Source organism: Phanerochaete carnosa (genome assembly GCF_000300595.1).
Source record: "Phanerochaete carnosa HHB-10118-sp unplaced genomic scaffold PHACAscaffold_1, whole genome shotgun sequence".
NCBI classification, from domain to species: domain Eukaryota; kingdom Fungi; phylum Basidiomycota; class Agaricomycetes; order Polyporales; family Phanerochaetaceae; genus Phanerochaete; species Phanerochaete carnosa.
The window spans coordinates 5,047,437-5,064,428 of record NW_006767628.1 but is presented as its reverse complement, the minus strand read 5'-3'; the positions used below and the strand labels follow the sequence as shown (position 1 = coordinate 5,064,428).

General features: G+C 54.1%; 6 protein-coding genes across 6 annotated transcripts in view; 1 reads left to right on the top strand and 5 right to left on the bottom strand.

The window, feature by feature from the left end:
- PHACADRAFT_248461 (uncharacterized protein) overlaps positions 1–5,017 on the bottom strand; it is a 6,013-nt gene extending 996 nt beyond the window's left edge. The window contains exons 1-8 of the mRNA XM_007391036.1: positions 4,905–5,017; positions 4,708–4,847; positions 4,521–4,659; positions 4,427–4,462; positions 4,296–4,370; positions 4,213–4,240; positions 2,567–4,162; positions 309–2,511 (exon numbers count right to left, since the gene is read on the bottom strand). Coding sequence (XP_007391098.1) covers positions 837–2,006 — 1,170 coding nt within the window. The 5' untranslated portion in view covers positions 2,007–2,511; positions 2,567–4,162; positions 4,213–4,240; ... (3 more) ...; positions 4,708–4,847; positions 4,905–5,017 and the 3' untranslated portion in view covers positions 309–836. The remainder of the gene's footprint in view (positions 1–308; positions 2,512–2,566; positions 4,163–4,212; positions 4,241–4,295; positions 4,371–4,426; positions 4,463–4,520; positions 4,660–4,707; positions 4,848–4,904) is intronic.
- Positions 5,018–5,992: 975 nt separating this feature from the next.
- Positions 5,993–7,359, bottom strand: PHACADRAFT_248459 (uncharacterized protein; the record flags this gene model as incomplete). The annotated part of the gene is made up of 6 exons (XM_007391035.1): positions 6,996–7,359; positions 6,910–6,944; positions 6,552–6,848; positions 6,269–6,490; positions 6,085–6,212; positions 5,993–6,028 (listed from the first exon to the last, which is right to left on the bottom strand). Coding segments are annotated over exons 1-6 (964 nt in total), but the record flags the coding sequence as incomplete, so codon positions are not given.
- A 534-nt stretch (positions 7,360–7,893) lies between these two features.
- On the bottom strand, positions 7,894–9,907 carry PHACADRAFT_84548 (uncharacterized protein; the record flags this gene model as incomplete). The annotated part of the gene is made up of 9 exons (XM_007391034.1): positions 7,894–7,947; positions 8,010–8,210; positions 8,265–8,420; positions 8,475–8,665; positions 8,719–8,781; positions 8,836–9,009; positions 9,063–9,210; positions 9,269–9,387; positions 9,469–9,907. 9 exons carry the CDS (start codon positions 9,905–9,907, stop codon positions 7,894–7,896), a joined length of 1,545 nt encoding a protein of 514 aa, XP_007391096.1.
- Positions 9,908–10,178: 271 nt separating this feature from the next.
- PHACADRAFT_204861 (uncharacterized protein) lies at positions 10,179–13,115 on the bottom strand. Its single transcript, XM_007391033.1, has 3 exons — positions 12,947–13,115; positions 12,777–12,884; positions 10,179–12,721 (listed from the first exon to the last, which is right to left on the bottom strand). Exons 1-3 carry the CDS (start codon positions 13,097–13,099, stop codon positions 10,853–10,855), a joined length of 2,130 nt encoding a protein of 709 aa, XP_007391095.1. The 5' UTR covers positions 13,100–13,115; the 3' UTR covers positions 10,179–10,852.
- Positions 13,116–13,241: 126 nt separating this feature from the next.
- Positions 13,242–14,423, bottom strand: PHACADRAFT_112538 (uncharacterized protein). Its single transcript, XM_007391032.1, has 4 exons — positions 14,241–14,423; positions 13,984–14,189; positions 13,757–13,907; positions 13,242–13,695 (listed from the first exon to the last, which is right to left on the bottom strand). The coding sequence occupies exons 1-4, from the start codon at positions 14,306–14,308 to the stop codon at positions 13,278–13,280; spliced, it is 843 nt and encodes a 280-aa protein (XP_007391094.1). The 5' UTR covers positions 14,309–14,423; the 3' UTR covers positions 13,242–13,277.
- Positions 14,424–15,955: 1,532 nt separating this feature from the next.
- Positions 15,956–16,992, top strand: part of PHACADRAFT_135578 (uncharacterized protein) — a gene marked incomplete at its 5' end in the record, with an annotated part of 5,099 nt that continues 4,062 nt past the window's right edge. The window contains 5 exons of the mRNA XM_007391031.1: positions 15,956–16,076; positions 16,144–16,257; positions 16,346–16,456; positions 16,526–16,599; positions 16,769–16,915. Of these exons, the coding sequence (XP_007391093.1) occupies positions 15,956–16,076; positions 16,144–16,257; positions 16,346–16,456; positions 16,526–16,599; positions 16,769–16,915 (567 nt within the window). The remainder of the gene's footprint in view (positions 16,077–16,143; positions 16,258–16,345; positions 16,457–16,525; positions 16,600–16,768; positions 16,916–16,992) is intronic.

Genomic DNA, 16,992 nt, shown 5'->3' with positions numbered 1-16,992 from the left:
GAACCACGTGTTCAAGGTTAGGGCACTTGCTAAGGGCATGCACCTGCCTCTCGAACTTCTCGGTGTCGGCGGGCCAAGAAAGGTTCCCTCCGAAGTCGACGTTGGTTAGCTTCGGCCCATACTTGATGAAGAAGGGGTTGAAGCTGTTCTTCGTCTCATCTTTGAGGCTCATTTCCGGCCGGAAGCGCAGAGACTTCAGCTTGGGCATATTCCACCAATATGGGACGTGAAAATATTTATCTGCAGGTGTCGACCAGAAGGTTATGGTCTCCAAGCGAGGGAAGAGTAGCGGGTAAATCTCCACGCGCCGTCTTTGCGTCCGCGTCGGGAAGGGCCCAGAGCCGAACGACCCGCCCGTCGTCGTTGACTACAAGACCCGAGCCATCAGGGGATAGACGGATGGCGCGATACCAAGTATCTGTACTGAGGATGACGAGACAAGCAGCCGTTTCATCGTCCCAAAGACGTACGGTATTGTCTTCGGAGGAGGAAATGAGAACACTCCCCTCAGGAGTAAAGGCAACCGACCATGCTGACTTCGTATGTCCCGCGAACGATTGGAGCGATGAGCCGTCCTCAGATTTCCACACCAAGATACGACCACCTTCACTCCCCGACGCGATACGTATTCCGTCAGGAGAGAAAGCCACTGAAGAAGCGGTCGTGTAATGTCCTCTACACGTCGCCAACGACTGCCCGGTGGAAGCGCCCCAAACGATGACAGTTTTGTCGGCGGAGCTTGTTGCGATGCGTCTGCTATCAAGGGAGAAAGCAACGCAGTAGATTGCGCCCTCGTGCCCCACGAATTCACGAACGAGTTTGCCCGTCGCAACGTCCTACAGGCGAGCGGAGGTGTCTGGAGAGTTCATTGGGGTGTCTTTGTCTTTCGTGCCAGGGAGGATGGATCCAGTAACGACGTATCGGCTATCATGCGAGAACATCATGGATGAGGACTGGCCACCGAAGCAGTGCGGCATGTAGCCTAGAACGCAGGTCCACATAAGTCCGTCTTCAGGACGAGGGTGCCCTTTTCTCTCGTTGGTGGCCCAGTCCGGAAATAGCACACTGTTGTGACAGGTACCTGCGAATTCGGCGCGCAGCGATCCTGTAGCAGTGTCCCACAGCGCCACTTTGCCATGATCCACCGAGGCTGCGAGGATTGCTGAATCGTCTGGCGAGAACGCCGTGCAGAGAATGTCTGCATCTATATCCAGAGCCTCGCAGGCCCAATCCCACGTATCCGTTTTCTCCACTTCGACCGTCCAGTTGTTGATTCCTGATAGTGCGCGGGCCCCATGGTGAGAGAACACGGTAGAGTAGTTATCTAGAGTGTTCGCCCCCAGGTCGGAGTACCAGCTCGAATTTCTGGGCTGCGCCACATTCATGGCGTACTTCGCCACGTCCCATAACCGGACAGTACCGTCCCGGGAGCCAGATGCGACGCGAGTTCCATCTCGGTTGTACGTGACGCAGGTAACAAGCTCAGTGTGACCAGCGAATATCCGCCGAAGCTCACCACGAGCAAGGTCTAGGACGAGGACCGTGTGGCTGTGAGACCCGCATGCGAACTGGTCTCCTGCCGCGGGAAAGCCGATACCATTGACGCTCAGGTAGGGCCAGCCTGACGACTTGAGTTTGCGAAGACATTTTGCGGTCTTAACATCCCACGCGGCAAGCTGGCCATCGAATCCGGAACTGGGAGCAGTCAGAACCTGGGAGCTGTCTGGGGAGAAAGCGACAGCATATCTGGACGCGCCCTTCGGCTTCAAGATACGATAAGCGTGCGGAGCCTCCAAGCTCCACAGATAAATGACATCCGATGAGCTTGACGCCATCCAAAGGCCATCTGGGGATATAGCAACGGAGGTGATCGCCGCCTGGTGCTCTGTCAGGGTAGTCAAACAAGAACCTGTGACAGCATCCCAGATCTTAAGGGAGTGATCCGCGGAGCCAGATATGATACGCCCACCGTCGGGAGTGAAGGCAGTATAGAAAACGGGACTCATGCTCTCTGTCAAGGTGCGGACAAGGATGCCAGACACGACGTCCCAGATCTTGACCGTACCATCGTCGGCAGCAGAAACAATGTGAGTCCCGTCTAGGGGAATATTTGACAGAGCGAACGGCGCCCGAATGACCGGATAAAACCAAAAGCAAGGTGCAAGTGAGTGCGTCCCAGAGTCGGATCTTGGTATCTTCTCCTGACGAGACAATTGTCTTGCCATCAGGCGAAAAGTCAACAGCGATGACATACGTGCCCCCATGTGCGATGACCGTGCCCAGGCAGGCGTTCCACAATGCCGTCCGGCCTTCGAAAACCCCGATGGAGCTCCCCTCGACACACTCCCCCGCATACACCTCCGCAAGCGTGGTTTGTCCCGGGATGAACGACAGAACCGAGTAGTACAGCTGCAAGGCCGAACCACTGATAGCGGGAAAGTAGCCGACGATGAGCCGTTCGCAATCGTTCAAGAGGAGCGCAATCTGCCAAGTCCGTTCATCGTCAAGGTCCTACAGATATGGCATATAAGAGTGCGTTCTGTAAGAGCGGATGGACGTTGCTCACCACAAGCCTGCGCTGAGACTCATTGAGAGCAGAGATAGCATCTCTCAACAGCCCGAGAAGACTGCAGGCTTCGACCCAGTACAGTAGTCGCTTTTCTGTAAACTCCAGAAGCCCGTCTATGATTTCGTCCGAAAGCTCCCCGTTCAAAAGATGAGTGGTCCAGTGCCGACACGCATACCTCAAGTGAGGAGGGATCGCTTTTTCCAAGCGACTCGACAGATCAGGGATCTCGTTGTTGAGTGGATCTCGTTGTTGAGTAGGGAAGGGTCTCGAATGTCGCACAAATCTCGTTTGAGCTCGTTAAAAGCTTCGAGACATCCGTGGAGCAACAGCGTGTGCTGTCGCTGTGAATTAGTGACGAATGAGCGGCTTGTGCAACGGTCGGGGTCCAGTAGGAACTCGGCAAAGGTCGGGTGGATGATGCGGATACTTGATGCAGATTCTTCGAGCTCCGGGACGACGAGAATGGAATGAAGACCCATGAGTGAGTTATGAACTGCACCAGACGAAAGTCCGACCAGATGAGCAAGACCGGAAAGAGGAAGCGGATCCTTAATAACTACGACGGAGCCTAGGACAGATTTTACACGTCCTGAGAGGCCCTTCGACACGTCGAGAATGCGGTGTTGAGCACTTGAAGGTACAAGTGGTCGAGCAATCGGTGGGAGCCGCGAGACACGGCGGCGGACGTAAGTATCTTGAGCTGCCCCTCAGGGTCGTTGTAGTTCCGATCTTCGATGAACTTGACGACGGTCGCTGCGAAGATGAACACACCATTCGCCATCTGACTCAATATTTTGACGTCTGCTTTGTCGGGCCAGGACTCCGCCAGCTTGAAGCACCTCGCGGTATCCAACAGGGATGCCGTAAAGTAGCATTCGATATCGGTGGTGGCAGACTCCAATGCGACTTCGTGCAGGAGAAGCTTGTTGAAGACATCACGATAGCCAGGAGTATCAAAGCTAGTGACGATATGCTGCTCGGGGCGGCTGGTAAGGAAAAACCGGAGTGGGGGGAGATCTTGTGCGTGCTTCAGCAGAGTCGATAGGACTGCGGATGTGATCTGGGGATCTCGACATTCGTCGAGTGCATCAATTACCACAACGCATGGAGGAAAGGCATCACGGAGCTGTGTAAGAGGCTTCAGTATCAGTTCCTCAAACTGGTGAGAGACGCTAGAGTAAACTAGAAGGGGGTCCTTCTGAAGTATCTCTGCAACCAGGTCCCGGTGGGGTCTGTAGAACAATCCGAGCTGGTACGCGATTGTCGTGAAGATCATTGTCGGGCTGCTGCAGTCGGTATCCGAGCGAGAACAGAAGAAGCTTGCGCCTAGGATGCCCTGCGCGTGACAGCGTTCTGCGATAGTATATGCAATCGTTGTCTTGCCGGCACCAGCAAAGCCATTTAGCCAGTAAACATTTCTTCGATCGTGAATGGTGTTTACAGCAGCAGCATCTGCGTGGCCCGTTGCCTGTCGACCGACTGCCCAGGTAGAGACACTCTCCAAAGTGTCGGTACGCGTCCCTTCGAGGCAAGCTGTGCGCTCCGGGCGACATTCGAATCGTGCCGAGACCGCATAGGGTGGTACGGAGTTACCTGCCACAAAGAATTAGGACGACAGTATTGCATATTCTGCCTACACGTACCCTCAGGACGGGAGAGCATTCGCAGACGCTAGCAATGACTAAAAGTCAGTTAGCGGCATGCACAGTCGCCGAAGGATACTCACTTGAATGTCGTCTTGGATAACATCAAGCTTCTTCTCGACACGCTGGGAACTCTCTTTCGAGAAGCGCGCATGGTCCTGTTCATCCAGAATCAGCATATGCAGGCTCAAACTAAAACCTGTCTGCCACGCACATCCAGAGCAAACTCGATAGCCAGGGTACCCTCCACCTGTTACCCGGCGCCAAATGTCAGAGGTAAAGATGACTAGTATATCGACAGTTCGTACCATGAAACTTTGTATTGACCAGGACAACTTCTGCACAAAGCTAGTGATCTTCCCTGCTTCCTCATCGGCCTTCAATACTCTCAGCAGCTTGTTGCGGGACTTGAGATCTACAGCCTCGTCGTTGATTGCCTTCCAGGAGCTGTACGATATGAGCAACCCAAATATGCGCTAGCAACGGCATGCTCACGATAACAATCGGTCTACTCTCGCCTGCATTGGAGAGGATATATTTGATCCATGTAACTCTGTGCATTCCTTCACCATTGCGGTCAAGTCTCCGACCTTCTTCGCCAAATCGTCGATGTCTTCGGTATTCCCATGCGATTTCTGTCTTGAGCGTGAGCACCTCCGCGGGACTGGTACACAGCCGCACACGATACGCACCTAGATCATCGCAAGCACGGTCGACAAGCCAGTCAAACCCTTCTGCAAGCCAGGCACGCCGAGGTCCCCGGCGGCGTCGTTTAAAACACCCAAGGCTTGCTGCAGGCCGCCGATGGCGGAGTAGGCAGCATCCTTGGCCTCGCTGCCGCGTAACTTTTCCTTGATTCTACGCATGGACACTACTGTCAGCGAGAGTGTTGGTAGTGGAGAGAAGAGACAGGGTTTACATCCTGCGAGCCTGGGTTGGGCTGTGCTCCCGCTGGGACGCTGCGATCAAGAGACTAATAATTGCGGGAAGTCACGGCATGATGACCCTGTGATAACTACCCGTCGCGCTGAGTCTAGGTCGTATCAGGCGCATCGAGAGTAGCTATCGCCGTTCTGAAGCCTCACGGTTTGCTATGCATCAATGATCCGCTGTCGTCAACTTGCGAGTTGGCTTCAATCACTGAACCACTGGCAAGCCACAGCCATCCAAAACAGAGCACGCTGTGAGCTGAAAAAATATCATATCAGGTATATATAAATACCTACAGCGACACTCACTTGAGGCTTAGAGTATAGGTCTCTTCTGGACTGCAAAACCCTGATGCGGTTGAAGAAGAATTCGCCCAAGCGCCGGAGAGAGGACTCCGGATACTTCGGAACATCAGACGCCCATAGCTCACTCAGAAGGCGAGGATGCACAGTAGATCTAGACTGGATTGCGCAAAATCGAATGTACATGCAGACCGAACGCCTCAATGAGCTGATTCTAACCACTTATGCCTCAGCAGCCCGTGGCATGTTGCCCTCTCGGCTGGATCGAGGGCGAATATTCGAAGCAAAAAGTCCGTGAGAAGGGGTCCGTCCGGCAGACCCGTGCCCTTGATGATCTCTCCCAGTAGAAAGCGTTCCCTAAAATACATCTTCGGAGAGCCTGTACAAGGGGTGGTCAAAAAGAACCAGAATAAAGGGGAGGACACTACGTGCTCACCATCTTCGTTGAAAAAACACTCGGAATACAGCCCGCGCTGGACGAGCTTGCGAGGATAGTCACCAAACATCACCATGTGCAAGTTGGGGATCGACAGGTCTTCGGTGTTCGGCTCGATGAGCGACTTGCCCGTCATGAGCTCGAAGACCTGCAATGCCGCTGTCAAAGCTCGATACAGGGTAATGCTCAGCGGGAATAACGTACGATGCATCCCACGCTCCAAATGTCGGCGGGCTTTCCCCAACCTGCGCCAACGCAAACCTCAGGTGCGCGGAGAGCTGAGCTTTGTATGAGTTCCTCAGCGCATTCGCGGGCCTTGTCGACCCAGCATGCTTTGGGAAGGTGAGTAAACAGCTTCGTGAATGATAACATGAAAGACTCCACTCACATACGCCCACGTCCCCAATCTTCGCTGTGACATGGCTCCAGGTGTCGTAGGAGTCAAGGTGTCCCTCGGGCAGGCGGTATCGGATCGGCGAAGAGCGGTAGCGCGTAACCTCGCTGCCGTCGGAAAGAGTGTCGACAGATTTGAGACGCTCGCCTTTGTCGACGGCTAATGCTAGAATGTCTTCGTCCGACATAGCGAACATAATATTGTCATTCTTGAGGTCTGAATATGCGTACGTACTGAATGAGCAGACGGTCCCACGGACGTGAGAGAACGGACGAACCCGTATGGACGATATTGCAAATGTTGTGCAGATATTCCAGACCTAGAAGCACCTGGCGCGTGACGTGCTTGACGAGATGTACGGGCAGCCTCCGCTTCTTCCACCGTGCTGAGAACGACAGCAGGTTCTCCGATAGAGGTTCTGTTACGAGACAGAGGTGGGCCTCGGATGAAGGAGGGTGATGAAAGTGGTCTATGAGCTTGGTGACGTGTTGATACCCAGCATGCAGCGGCTGCTGGCTGCGCATACATTTCAGTAATTCGAGCTCATGCATTCTCGGATCGCGCGTCGCTGACTCTGCGGTTCAGCACGCCATCAGCAACAGCTGCGAAGACGATTTCGTTAAAGGTAAAGGCACCTGTCATGACTTTCATAGCAGCAAGGCACTTGTCCCTGAAATCGCAACATAAGCGAGCTGACACCAAGCTCTGGAAGCCCACATACGTCTCCCTCAGCACGAGCCAGACACTGGAGTAATTACCCCAGCCCAACTTACGGAGCACGCGGTACTCGCCTAGATGCTCTCCAAGAGAGATATGTAGGTATCCGCGTTCCTTGTAAGTGTCGAGAGGCTCCTCTACGTCTTGCCAGCTCAGTGTCGCGTGAGCTTGGGCTTTTGTGGATGACGCTCGCCGACAAAACTCCTGCCGGCCACCCCGACATCGAGCGAGAGATAGAAACAGAGGTGGTCTGGAGAACGGCCTTAGCATGCAAACGAAGAGAGGGAGCCTTCACAGCTGTAGTTTGGCTCAACGTTCGCCGGTCGAGATATGGTCGTGTGCTTGTGGAGCAACTTCGAGCTGCCGGTCTAGATCTGATAGCATGAGCGCCGAGGTGTGATGTAAGAGTGGATGCAGAGGCACCGCAGTATGTCCTAGACACATTCGGCTGCTTGCGCTCCTATGCACGCGAGGAGTGGTGGCGGTGTGGGCAAAGTGTATCTACAAAATTTTGATAGTCATTGATAAGGGCGCCAATCAGCTGTGGCGCTAAACCTAACCCAAACACTCCGGCGAGAATGCGTTGCGCGTCGCACACAACATCAACTCGAGCAGTATATACAAAATCGACCACTTTTGGTTCGGCTAATCAGCAATCGTGGAGCCTGACCAATAATTACCAGCTTGTCGAAGCTGTGGACCTAGTCACAAGCCGGTCATCTCATTCTCCCTTGATTCCTGATTATATCACGTCGATACCTCTCTATATTTTAAACACCAATGATAGCTATTCTCATAAACAGAAGCTGCAGTCTTCCAAAACAGTGAAAAGGGAGAAACTTTTGTGCAAATCGTACGATGCAAAGCGATCCACGCGTTCGTGGCCGAACCAAATACTTCCTTTACGTGAAGCGAACCTTCTCACCAGGTCGACCCTGGGACAGCAGAATAACAGCCTTTCCATCGAAGCCAAGTTAGCTTTCGTCTCACATTGCAGCACATGTATGCGACTACTCACGTATTTACCGCTGATCTTCCAGCCATCCTCGTTCTGGTCCAGCTTGGCAGCGACGTCGTCGCCGTTAGGGCCGAGACCAACAACGACATCGCTCTTGATGGTACGAATGGAGCAGACGGGAGGAGCGCCCGCCGCAGAGGCCATGGATCCGATGGCTTGGTCAAACGGTGTGGGGGCGGGGGCGGCGCAGTCGTACGTCAACTGCCACCGCTCCCGATCAGCTGAATTTCTAACGGGATAGCCGATGACACAAACCTTGCGGTGGTTTAGGTCACCCTTGAAAATGACCAGGTCGGACTTGCTCAGGTGGAGGAACAGATCAGGAGCCTCGTTGAGCAGATCCCAGAAAGTGTATCCGGTACACCAGAAAGGATGCTGCTCGTAAACCCAGATACCCTGGCGCTCATATTCCTACAGTGACTCGTTCATTGATAATGCGGCCGTAGCCCAAGCAATAACGCCCACCTTCCAGCGCTGACCCATCTTCCTGAGGCTCTCACGCTCGATCTCCGAAGCCTCGGGGAAGAGGTAGCCATAGACCATCGTGTTCAGCAGCCACTCCCAATCCTTCTTGGTGACATCACTGACGAACCAAGGGTAACGCTTTCCGTGGAAGCGGATTTGGGAGGCAAAACCGAGCTGCACGAGGAAGTCCGCTACTCGAGTGTCAGCCGAGCTTTTCCTCACAGTGTAAAGTGCAAGGGCTTACCGTAAACACAGTCGCAATACAGCTCAAACCCGGCATTATCAAGAACAAAATCAACGCGTCCGCCTTTGCGCTGCTCCATAGTCGCGTAAGACTCGCCACTTTCAGGGTCAACTGTACGAGTCTTGTCCTTCATCTTTTTGACGAGATCCCAGAGCTGCTCGACGTGATTCCCGAGAATGTTCTTCTCGGTCTCAGCGAGGTGGTCGCCACCGGTACTTTGCAGGCTCTTTATTTGTTCCTCCGTCATATTAATCAAGAGCGAGAGGTCGGTCGAATTGCCCCAAAGGCAAACTGGAGAAATCTCAGGTGAGCTGTGACATTGCAGCTGAAGAAAGCGCACGTACTTTGAGTCAACTCGTGAAAAACGAGCTTTTCGGCTTCCAACATCTCGCTCTGAGACATCGGCTTCTTGGTCAAGTCATGCTGGAACGGCTCAGCGAAACGCATCGATAACTCAAAGACGGCATCACTCGAACGAGAAAAGGTATCACACTGCGCATCACAATGAATACACTAGTACCAGAAGAGAACATGAGGGAATGTGCTCTACCTTCTGCCTGAAGAAAACATCGTAGTCCGCCCAGTGCTTGCTGAGAGTGAAGCATTCGCGAAGACGGCGATACTTGTACGCTTCAGCGAATAACCAAGTGGCGTTCATGAAGTCCTTGCCTAAGCGAATATATGCGTCAATGAAGCGATTTAATGCCAAATCTGGCGCATATGTGCGGCTCAGTATCGAGTACGACTCACCTAAGAAGTACTTGGCAACTTCCTTGTTCCATAAGGCGACGTCGGCCTCACCGTCGTCTTTGATGGGACGCAACATACCGTTACCTTCGAGCTCGGCCTTGAGCTGCTCCATGCGTTTAACGCATTCCAGGAGGTCCTTGATGAGGTCCTCCGAGGACAAGGCGTTCACCGTGAGGAGAGCGTCCTGGATTGCCTTCGACAAAATCGTCGGCAGTCTGACACCCATCGTCGCGTTCGCGAACGAGTAGGTGTGGTAGCCGCGGAATGCAGGCCATGGCGGGTTGTTCGGGTCAACAGAGCCAGGTGTCCTCGGAAACGACGGCTTGACGTCGGTCCTGTCGGGCAGGTGCGAGAGATGTAACGCCTTCTTCTCAAGTGTGGGCGACTTCACGCCGGGGGCGCTCGACTGAGAGAAGGAACGAAGGATGTCACCCGACATGCCGTATGTATGCGGGGTTTTGGTGGTGGGTGAACCAGTGGATACAATGAGAGGGACAAAGTATATGCTGTTCGGTGACTGTAAACGCGACATCAGGGGTTTGCATGTGCCCGAAATGCCACGAAGTAGTCAGCACTCGGTCTGGAGCCAGACGAGCTCAAGAGGAGCTTGTGTCGCTGTCGTCACCGGCATGATATCCTCGCGTTGCCCTCTGCGTTACAGCGAGAAAATCCACCAACGAAAATAGCAGAGAAAGAGACGAAGCAGGGGCCCGACGGCAGGATAGACGGAGACTTGCGACAAGCAAATGAGAGGTCGACACTCACCTTATTATCCGGTGCTGCTATCTAACGATGAGGACACGAGGTAGCGGATGGAAGGAAAGCCTGAAAGAAACGGGGGCACAGTTAACGTGTTTCTCCAGACTCCTTTCCAGCGAACGCCCGCCAACATTAGCTCGTCTATCGCGCAGGACATTTCGCTCTCCGCCGTGTTTCTCTCGCCCAGTCCAGTCTGAAGTGGCACAGAAGTCGTCCAAACATGGGCATCGTCAAGAGCTAAGCACGAAGTTTGACATCGAGATGTGCGGGGAACGATGTCAGCTGCCTATTCGGGGAGAACGCACGACGTCATCGCCACCCGACGCCCTCCTCCCGTGCAGGCCAAGGCGCCGCTCGTTGGGAGAGAAACATACGCATGGCAACCACGCTCGCGAAATCAGAGAACTACCCAAAGTCGTGGGTCCTCGGATTGCCGAAATGGCACGATCCACCAGCGGCAGGAATATCCAAAAGTCTCCGGTTCCAATCAAACACTAGAGATCCAGTAACAGCTAAGTCCAGTAGAATGTGTCACAATACTGTGCCTATATCGATAGCTTGGCGCAGTAGAAGTCAGACAGGTGTGGTTAAACGAGCTAGCCACAAAAGAGCTCACTGACGGCCGCTATTTACCCCACGGCGTAGGAGTCTCTTGTGCATGCCCACGACGCGCCATTTGCGCACCGATGCCTATAGTGTCTTCCAGCAGCTCCTGTCCCAGCATCCTCAGCTGCGGGTTCTCGTCCTCCTGCGCCGCTCTCTGCGCCGCCTCCTGCGCCAGGCGCTGTGCAGGCGGGACACCGAAGAGCGTCTCCTCCTCGGTTGACTCCTGGTTATACGCCGGGTCGTCGAACGAATCGTCAAAGCCATCGTCATCCACGTCGCCCACCGGCATGTGGTGCGCCGGTGCCGCGTACTGCATGCCCCCGACGCCGTCGTCGTCCTCGTCGCTTGACTCGCCCGACGAAAACGAGTCGTCCGCCTGGGGGTATTGCGCGCCCTGGAAAAACTGGTCTGTCGGGTTGTCCCCAGGGCCGTCTTCGTAGTCCAGTGAATCCGACGAACTGTCATTGTCCGGATGCACGAGCTCGTCATCCACTAACCGCCGATCGAAGTGGAACACGGGTGGGTGCGGTGTTTCTTCTGGCTCTGTTGACGCCGACGAATACACCGCCTGCGTAGAGCTTGGCCGCGCATACTGGTTGCCTGATGGCACGGATGGTGCAGAGCTTGAGACGGATGAGATGTCTTCCCTCCTGGCTCTTTCAGATGGTCTGTAGTCGAAGCCTTGAAGCCCGACGCGCCGCATCATGCTCTCGAGACTCGCATCGGCGATGCTGCTGCTGATCTCGGATGCCGGAGGATACGGATTCCTGCTGTACCGGTTGAGCGACGGCGGTGTCGGTACACTCATGAGGCTGGACTCTGTCGTTCCCGGTGCACCAGGCTTGTATGCGCTATAGTCCGACGCCCCAGGCTTCGAGCTACTGCCGCCTGGCACACCCAGACGCTTCTCAACATCAAGTAACTTCTTCATGATGCTCTCCGCAGCCTGTTTCCGTGGCGTCTTGCCCAGCTTGGGTGCCGCTCCTTTAGGCAGCTGCGCGAACGCCATCGTAACAGGAGGCGACATGTTGATCGTCGCATCGAGGTCGTCGTCCAGGTCGAGGTTCGGATCCGGCCCGGGCGTGGTCGACCGCTTCGTGGTAGAAGGTCCTGCGAAACGCGCTCTCCCCGGAGTTTTGTGCCGCGGCGTGGCGACACTCGGATCCTTGAGATTGACGACACCTTTCCAATCCGAAGGTTTGGTGTCCAATGGCAGGTATGGGTTCATCGCCTTGAGAATTGGCGTCCTAGACTTGGATTTCAAAGGAGATGTCGCGGCACGCGTGATATTGGAAGGGCCGTCGACGTTTCGCCTGAGGACGTCCCGGAGGAGAGGTTCCGGACCCTCTTTCGCTTTGCCTTTGCCTTTGTCTGACTGCGCGACGCTGATGTCCCGCCGCGACCGTTGAGAGCGATCTTCGAGTGTCGGTCGATGTATCTGTCGCTGCGTGACGTCCTGCGAATCGTCATATCGCGAGTCTTGGTGCATTGCCGAAGAAGACGCGACTGAGACGTCTTCTTCACGCGAGAGGCTGCGCAGGTCCCGGTCCAGGCGGACCAGAGGCGACTCAAGTGAAGTCGACCAGGGTGGGGTTGGCTCATCTTGACTAAGAAATTGGTCGTAATGTGATTTGTGCCGAGATGTCGCAGGTGTGGAGGACACGGCAGCCTGGTTGGGCATGAAAGAGACTTCGGACGAGCCCGTTTTGTCTAAACGGAACGACTGCACGGTGACATCCGCTTGTTCTTCAGTTTGCTCTTCATTCCTTGACTGTTCTGGGGCTGCCTCAGATTCTGTTTCCTGTTCTGTTTGCGTGTTCTCAGGAGTGTATTCTTCGTATGTCGGTACGCGTATCTGCGCCGCTTGCTCAAAGAACGTCGTCCAAAACTGGCGTATACGCACTTAAACTATGCATTAGTTCTTGATAAACGCGTTTGCGCACCTTCGCTGCCTCCCTCACCGGCTCTGTCCCCACTGCGTACCGCTTCACCGCAGGCAGTATCCTATTCGCCATCACCTGTTGTATCTTCGAGAAGTTTGCGTCCACGTTCTACGCGTAATATCACGCATTCAACAGGAGAGCGATACAAGGGGCGGAAAGTGCGCCCGCACCTGAAGTTTGATGGTGATGAGTTGCTCGATTTGCTCGATCTGGTCATTCACGGGCGCGGTCGTGTCAAGACTTGGCACGACAATTGTGCTAGGGTCCTCTGACGGCTCCCATCGAGGTGTATTTGGTTCGACGGGCTTCAATGGCGGAGTCATGGTGGTATGAGGACGAGAACGGTGGTAAGAGACAGAGTGGGCGCGCGCCGCGATCTTGAACTTTAACGTTAAATGCTTGCGCCACAAAGTCTGGGGCTTCACGTACTGTAACTTACAAATACTAGGTACACCCCGCAAATAACTTTACATATAACGTGTCCATCCTAGACTACATGCTCTACTCACGAACTTTCAGGAAAAACTTCCATAAACAGCTCAAGACCCAGGTCTTTGGAAGCCACTCAAATATCTTCCAGACATTGACATCGCCCCCAATCATGATGGAGCGGGGAGGCCTAGGAGCCAGAGTCGCGGCCACCGTCCGCCTTGCGAACTCGTAAGCGGGCATAGAGCACGGTCTTTGACTGACAAGGATACGGCTCGTAACTTGTGGCTTGTATAACTTGTACAAGCCCTCATCCGACACCGCGGTTGAACGAGATGCTACAGCGTTGTCCGCAATGTGCGATTTCACTGAGCCGGGAATGACCAACACGACGTTTATGTCGAACGGCTTGCATTCCATCCAGAGTACGTGCGTAATTTGGTGCAGGGCTGCCTTGCTCCCAGCGTAAATACCGTTCCACGGTGTCGGACTGTCCAAGACAAATGGTGAACCCAGGCTTCTCATCGGGAGCAAGCGCAAGAAAGACATACGTCTCGCCGACAATCGAACCCACATTAACGATAGTTCCAGACCTGCATGACGTCATATGGGGAAAGACGGCTTTGCAGACACGGAGAACTGCAAAAAAGTTGGTGTCGAACGTGTGCTGCACAGACTTCAAGGGGACGTCTAGGACCTCACCTATAAACCGCCCCTACGTGAGGAACACTGCAAGCAGGGTAGATTCCCTATCTCCAGGAACCAAGAGGATACATACCTGGACAATTGGCCCCTGCGTTATTGACGACCATATCTATGCGGCCTTCTTTTTCTATGACCGTCCTGATCACGCTTTGAACGTTTTCGTCGCTCGTCACGTCGAGTGCGAGCTTCTCTATCCCTGGCTGGCTGAAGCCCTCCAAGGCTTCTGGTCTGCGAGCCGTGGCATACACCTTGCAGCCGCGGCGCGCGTACTCCTCGCAGCTATCTTCGCTGAGCCTGTCTCTTGCTAATAGTATCGTCCAGGCCACTCACAGAGCAAATCCAATGCCGCCTTTCGAGCAACCAGTGACGATTATGGCCTTTTGCCGGGTATTGGACATGATGGTGAAGGAAGCACAGTAGTTCGGCGACGTTGGGTGAAGCTATCACTTAGTCAATCACCGTTCACCTTTGAATAAGTAGTGCTGCATTATCAGTAAATGCCGGTGGAGACGGATCAGTTCAACAGTAAGGCCCTGTTCAGTAACACTCGAGTTTCCAAACTCGCGCGGGTTGATGAACTCAGACCCAAGCGCTTATGTGACTTTGACGTGATCGTTTCGTGACCGTGTGTGACAACCGTGAAGCCTTTGCCTTGCTGCGTCGCACAATTGGGCGACAGCACCTTCGTCGCACTATTCCTTTTTATATGACCTGCTGAACTGCTGCTACTACCCTCAGTCAGCTTCTGGGGGGCCTACAAAATGTTCTCAATGGGTATTTGCTGAGGAGCTTGCCTCCCTCGACTTTCTCATTGCCCATTGTGCCGAAGCTAGTGACAGCAGCTATTGGAAGCTGCGGAAGCTGCGGAAGCCATTGCTCCGCTACAGGTGAAGGGCAAAGGAAAGGACGTGGAAGCACTCTTGAAGTAATACTACCACAATGAAGTACTGACTAGCCTGGGAATATATAACAGCAGTAAAGGCAAGCAGTGGAAAGCTTCGAAACCAGCACTCTATGCTTCCCCCGTTGCTCAGCATGAGCCAGAAGGACAGTCCTAGCTCTCACCATGACCAGTATCGAAGGGATACAGCAGTGGCTTGTCCCGCAGACAATGGTTGTCATATTGTGTAAGCGTAATTACATGTGCGGGTGACAGCGCGGTGACTGGGCCGACAGCGTCGGAAGTCACGCGAGTTCAGAAACTCGGCGAGTTTCAGAACTCAGGTGTTACTGAACAGGGCCTAAGGCAAGTTTCAGACAACAGTCATGCTCAACTGCCAAACAAGCCGCGTTCAAGCCTCTTGTACCGCGAAATTTGAATGCAGTACGACCTGCGTTTTAGGATGGAGTGCTCCGAGCTGGAGTAGTCCACTCTTACACAATCTACGCTTACTCATAGTGCCATGGGGGCCGGTGCCATAACAGAGGTCACAATATTGTATAACGCTTGAGGCAGCGAGAGACAAGGTCAAACAAAGAGATAGATACCCATTAACATCAGATCTGTGGTGCCAGGAGTCCAAGCTTGCCTCCACCCTCGGCGATCAGTTTCTAAGCGGAAGAGCAGCTCACTCCCTGTCGCAGTAATGCATTCATCTCAACAAATCTCAACCACCGTTCCCTTTTGCCACACAGGCTGAAGGCGGAAGGCAGGAGATGGCTCACTGCGTCGGAGCAGGTTCAGTCATACGATCGTGCCTTCCGGCTCAGGCTGATCGGGGCTTCGGATACTCGAGAGAGGCTGTGCCCGAGGCAAAATAAAATTGACCATCCCTAGTATGTAGTAGATCTACAAGATCGGTTGATATTCTGTCTGCCACTCCCGCCTGGGACGCCGATACACCCATCCGGCGCCCTGATGAAACAGCGTCGGGGCTCGCTCAGTTTCCATAAGGCTGTCTTTTGGCGCAGCCTGGGTAGGGAGTAGACCAGCTTTTCTTTCCCCTTTGCGGGGCACAGCGGCCAATACTAGTGAGAACATCCATACATTGACATTAGGTTCTCAACTGAATTGCCCTTACTCTTCGTGCAGATTTATTCGCAACATGTGGCCATTCTCGTCGTCGTGGAAAGAGATTGCGCAGCAGAAAGTCGAGGAGAGGGCCAAGGCTCTCCAAACCGCCCTTCCCGCCTCTCCCGAGCAGTTGGTCTTCCTTGCCGCGCCAGGTGAGTCTTAGTGCCAGCCTGCAATTGAAAAACGCTTACCACGACGTGCTGCGCGTGCTTTTATCAGCCGCAGAAATCGTGCAGCGCATTGCAGCTGGTGAATGGACGGCTTCGGAGGTTCTTGAGGCCTACATCTCCCGCGCAGTCCTAGCCCAGCAAACAATAAACTGTTTAACAGAAGGTAAGCCCGTGAACGCCTTCATTCTCGGGGTCTTTGTCCGGCTGCACTCCGAGGCATCTGACCAACACCAATCTCCCCCTCTTGTCAGTGCTGTTTGAAGAAGCTCGCCAACAAGCACAAGCTCTCGACGACTATGTGCAGGTCACAAAGAAACTCAAGGGCCCCCCACACGGGGTGCCCGTCAGTTTCAAAGACGTCTGTAAGTTTTGTTATTTGGTGGCAGAAAGACGTAAGACCGACACTGACGCTTGCTGTGCACCCGCCGTAGACGACATTGCGGGGCACGATTCATCCATGCGGTACAGCAATCAGGCGCACAAACCAGCCGCGGTGGACGCAGAGGTGAGTAGAGTCATTAAAGGCTGTGACCGGACGTTTTGCGGTATCCGTTGGCCGGTCCAGAGCATTCTCCTGCGAGCTGTTCTGTCCGAGAACAGCTGAACCGACGCATGCCATGGAGCCACCATTCTGAAAACACGTAGTGTCGACATGTCGTCTGTTCTCTTCGCAGCTGGTCAGGCTCGTCCGGGAGGCCGGCGGAATTCCTCTTGCGAAGACCAATGTCCCGCAGACGTTGATGTTTTACGAGTGCGTTAATCCGATGTGGGGCCGAACACTGAACCCATACAGCGCTGACCACACGTCCGGTGGTTCGAGCGTGGCGAGGCTGCGTTGCTCGCTATGGACGGTAGCGTGCTAGGGTGGGGCACCGATCTTGGCGGGAGTCTGAGGTTT